General features: G+C 40.6%; 1 protein-coding gene across 1 annotated transcript; it reads right to left on the reverse strand.

Annotated features, from left to right (window-relative positions):
- Positions 1 to 220: 220 nt before the first annotated feature.
- LOC145099392 (uncharacterized) lies at positions 221 to 2,398 on the reverse strand. Its single transcript, XM_079036976.1, has 3 exons — positions 2,149 to 2,398; positions 437 to 2,067; positions 221 to 289 (listed from the first exon to the last, which is right to left on the reverse strand). Exons 1-3 carry the CDS (start codon positions 2,396 to 2,398, stop codon positions 221 to 223), a joined length of 1,950 nt encoding a protein of 649 aa, XP_078893102.1.
- Positions 2,399 to 4,241: the final 1,843 nt, after the last annotated feature.

The raw sequence follows: 4,241 nt of genomic DNA on the forward strand, positions 1-4,241 counted from the left end.
TTGCATACATTTTTTCTTTTCTTAGCAGTTCTAGGCTTAAACGCAAGTGCTGGCCATGTTCTTCCTTGGTTCGTGAGTATATTAATATGTCATCGATGAAGACAATCACAAATTTGTCCAAGTAGGGTTTACACACCCGATTCATAAGGTCCATGAATACAGCAGGTGCGTTGGTCAGTCCAAATGGCATCACTAGAAACTCATAGTGACCATATCTAGTTCAGAATACCGTCTTTGGAATATCTGCTTCTTGAACTCTAAGTTGATGATAGCCGGATCGTAGGTTGATCTTTGAGTAGTAACAGGATCCTTGTAGTTGGTCGAACAGGTCATCGATCCTCGGGAGTGGATACCGGTTTTTGATAGTGAGTTTGTTCAACTCTCGATAGTCGATGCACATCCTAAATGAACCATCCTTCTTTTTGACAAACAATACCAGGGCTCCCCAAGGGGAGAAGCTTGGTCGGATAAAGCCTTTGTCAAGAAGTTCCTGAAGTTGACTAGATAGTTCTTGCATTTCCGATGGAGCCAGACGATAAGGAGATCGTGCCACTGGTGTTGCACCCAGGATAAGGTCGATTTGAAGCTCAACCTGTCTGACAGGAGGTACTCCAGGTAGGTCTTCTGGAAATACATCTGGGTAGTCGCACACTTGTGGTATGTCTTTGATTTCCTTACCCTTGTCTTGCGTATACACCACGTGGGCTAAGAAAGCATAGCATCTCTTTTGCAAATACTTCCTTGCCTTCATGCAAGTAATGACTCTTAGGTTTTTCCCTGACTTGTCTCCGTAAATTACAAGGGTTTCATTGTTTGGTAAGGGTAATCCTATAGCTTTTTCGTAACATAGAATCTCCGCTCGATGGGCTGATAACCAATCCATTCCGATGATTACATCGAAACTTCCAATGGTTATGGGCATTAAGTCGACAGGGAACACGCGATTATTCAGGGTGAGAAGGCATTTGGTGAGTATTTCTAAGGTGCTTTCTATTTGACCGTTGGCTACTTCTACCGTGTAAGCATTATTGAGTTTACATGATTCATGATTAATCATTTTTCTAAATTTGTGGGAAATAAAACTCTTATCAGCACCAGTGTCAAATAATACAGAGGCATAAATATTGTCGATAGGAAACGTACCAGTAACCACAGTTGGTTCATGGCATGCGTCTCCCGCACCTATCACAAACGCCCTTCCTTGACCACCCTGTCTCTTCAGCTTAGGACAATCTTTCCTGAAATGTCCCGGTTGGTTGCACTCGAAGCAGGTTCGACTTTCTCTTGCGGTAGTAGTTGAGGCTGTGTTGCTTGGATTCTTTTTGCAAAATTTGGTGGTATGACCGCTTAATTTGCAGTTGCTACAGATCATGCAGTCTCCAACATGATGAGAATTGCACTTAGGGCAGTGAGGTAGAGTTCCAGCGTAGGGCTTTACTAGAGTGGGAGTGGTTGTGACTGCAGTATACACCGTTACAGGCTCTGGGTTTCGCTTACGGTGTTTGAAGTTCCCTTTTGGCTTCCCCTGGAACTTTCTCTTAGAATTCCCAATTTGGTTCTTTTCTTTTGCGGGGTCCATTGTGCCTCGTCGGATACATTGTTCAGTCAACTCATAAGCCAGTTGCTTGGCACTGTCAAAAGTTGAGGGTCTGGATGCAGTAACCAGACCTTGGACTGACGATGCTAATCCCCAAATGTATCTCTCCGTCTTCTTGTCTTCTGAAGGCACCATTCTGGGACAAAGAGTTGCAAGGTCTTCGAATCGGGAGGTATAAGCAGTTAACTCTGATCCTAGCATGGTTAGGTTCCAGAGTTCTTGTTCTAATGCCTGAATCTCCTGCCGTGGGCAATACACTTTAGTCATCATTAGTTTCAGTTGTTCCCATCCCATGGCATAGGCTTCCGCAATTCCCACGGTCTTGGCATGGTTGTTCCACCAAGTTAAGGCAGCATCCATCAGTGTGTAGGTAGCGTACTTAACCCTGCAGTCATCTGGGCAAGAGCTAATATGGAAGACAGCTTCAATCTTTTCTATCCATCGGGATAGACCAACAGCTCCTTCAGTTCCTTAGAAGGATCGGGGTTTACAACCCATTAATTCTTTGTATGAGCAGTGTTTGGGATTTCTTTGGGCAACTATAGGAGTACCACTTCCGCTATTTCCAATATTCCCGTTTCGAGCAGCCTCATAAGTCACCAAGGTCGTAGCAATCCCTTGTGCAAGCATGTTTTGCATCATAGTGGGATCCATCTGGAAATTTTGGTGGTTATTTGTAGCACTTGGGGCTTCTTCCGGGTCTGGAGTTTCTTCTATTGTTTGAGTTATCTCTGGAGCACTTCTCCTGTTAGTTCGGGGAGTCGGTGGCGGACGAACTCGTGGTTCTTTTCGTCGAGGCATTGTCCTAAACGTTTAGAAAAGACACACTTAAGTTGTCCGTACTACTTAATTATAACAAGCATGTAAAAATTTTATTGCATTTATTCCTATAATCCAGTAGATTTCTATGTCATAGAGTGATACTGAATCCTGAAATCCTACCGATTTTCCAATGACAGGAGAAAGGTGATTGGTTCAGAAATCCTCTAGATTTCCGAATGATGGGGAAGGTGATTGGTTCAGAAATCCTCTAGATTTCCGAATGATAGAAGGGGATCTTAATTGCTAATGGTTTTGAAATTTATTATTCTTTTAAAATGTATATATGGATTCTAAGGTACTAGGTTGTTGCAGCGAATCTGGAGAACACTCTTCAATATCTAAAACGCTCAACCGTTGTAGTCTGTCAAACTCCTTGCTCAAGGTTGGTTGTGCACCGGCCCGACCAGAAATAACATAGGCGCGCGTTCCAGGTTTATTTGTGGTATGGCTTATGTACGGTACTAACCTTTAAATTAGGCGTTTGACCTAAAGGGTTGAGTTGGTAGTATTAGTTGAAGGGACGTTTAGAATTTTTATTAAGTGTTCTCATCGCGGGTCAGAGTATATATATATATAAACTCTTATATATTAAGGTTGGTGGGGTTTGTAGTATTATTAATCTTTGTTTTGTACTTCCCAACTACCATACCGTAAGTAGTCGGGAAGTAGTTTTTATTATTGATAATACTTTTATAAGAAGCTAGTTGCTATAGTTGTATTCCTCTTTCGAGGATACGAGTTCTCTATAGCCAATTTAGCTCTGATACCAATCTGTCACACCCCCGGCCGAGGCGCCAGAACATGCCAGGCTGTGCGACTAAGTTCATGGATCACAGATAAATTGAATATACAGCACAAGTACAACAATAAACAAAACAACATTTCATTACATATTTATGTTTTCATACAAAGTTCTTACAGATAGTAATAAGATAATAATACGAGTTTGCCTTAACAGTTAGGCATAACAGTTCCAAAGTAGAAAATTAAAGTACTTGCAAGCCATGTTTTCCATCGTCTGAGTGTGCCCGAAATTTCACTGATTTCCTGAGAATACATGTATTTTAAAAGTCAACACGAGGTTGGTGAGAGTCACAAGTTTTCTGCTAGCCGCAGTAATAATACTTTCAAATGTCATAAAGTATTTTTCTTGTATAACAATAGTTGAAGCAATGCTTGTCATGAGTCTTTAAAAGCCAAAAGGTATTTTTATAAATAAATTCATGCTTTTAAATAAAACGTGTTTGTAATAACTTCATGAAAATTTAAATACATCTATTGTATAAGTAACCACTATACTTATAAATAGTTCTAACAGCAACCAAACCTATGGTTGTAATGAAAAAGTGAGAGAGATTCGTGTTAATGTTTTTAGTGAGTTCTATAATCGAGCTATGAATGAAAAGTACCCCTCCCTACGTCGCTTCATTGGACGTCGTAGTAACGATCGTAGACACATATCACCTGCTTCGATTGATCAGTCGATGGTTGTAGCTAGCAACCGCAGGTGGGGTTGTCGACCCCATATAGATCTATATATATGTACCTCGCTCCGAAGATTAACGATTATAGCAGTGTGGGGCATGCTAAGTGATTAAACTCAGCTAATGAATAGTAGCGTCTCACTCTAAAACCATTAACGAAAAGTTTGTGAATAACTCTCAGCCCTAACTTAATTATAGATAAGTACCGGGCATAATGAATTTCGTAGTATAGTATTTGTAAAGTCGAGTATGGTTGACGTATTTATAAAAGTATAAACTACTCGCTCTTATAGAGATATGTATTTTAACATAACGATCTTGTATAAGTGTGAAAAGCC

Source organism: Lactuca serriola, chromosome 4 (genome assembly GCF_051521515.1).
Source record: "Lactuca serriola cultivar US96UC23 chromosome 4, Lser_US96UC23_V15, whole genome shotgun sequence".
Lineage (NCBI taxonomy): Eukaryota > Viridiplantae > Streptophyta > Magnoliopsida > Asterales > Asteraceae > Lactuca > Lactuca serriola.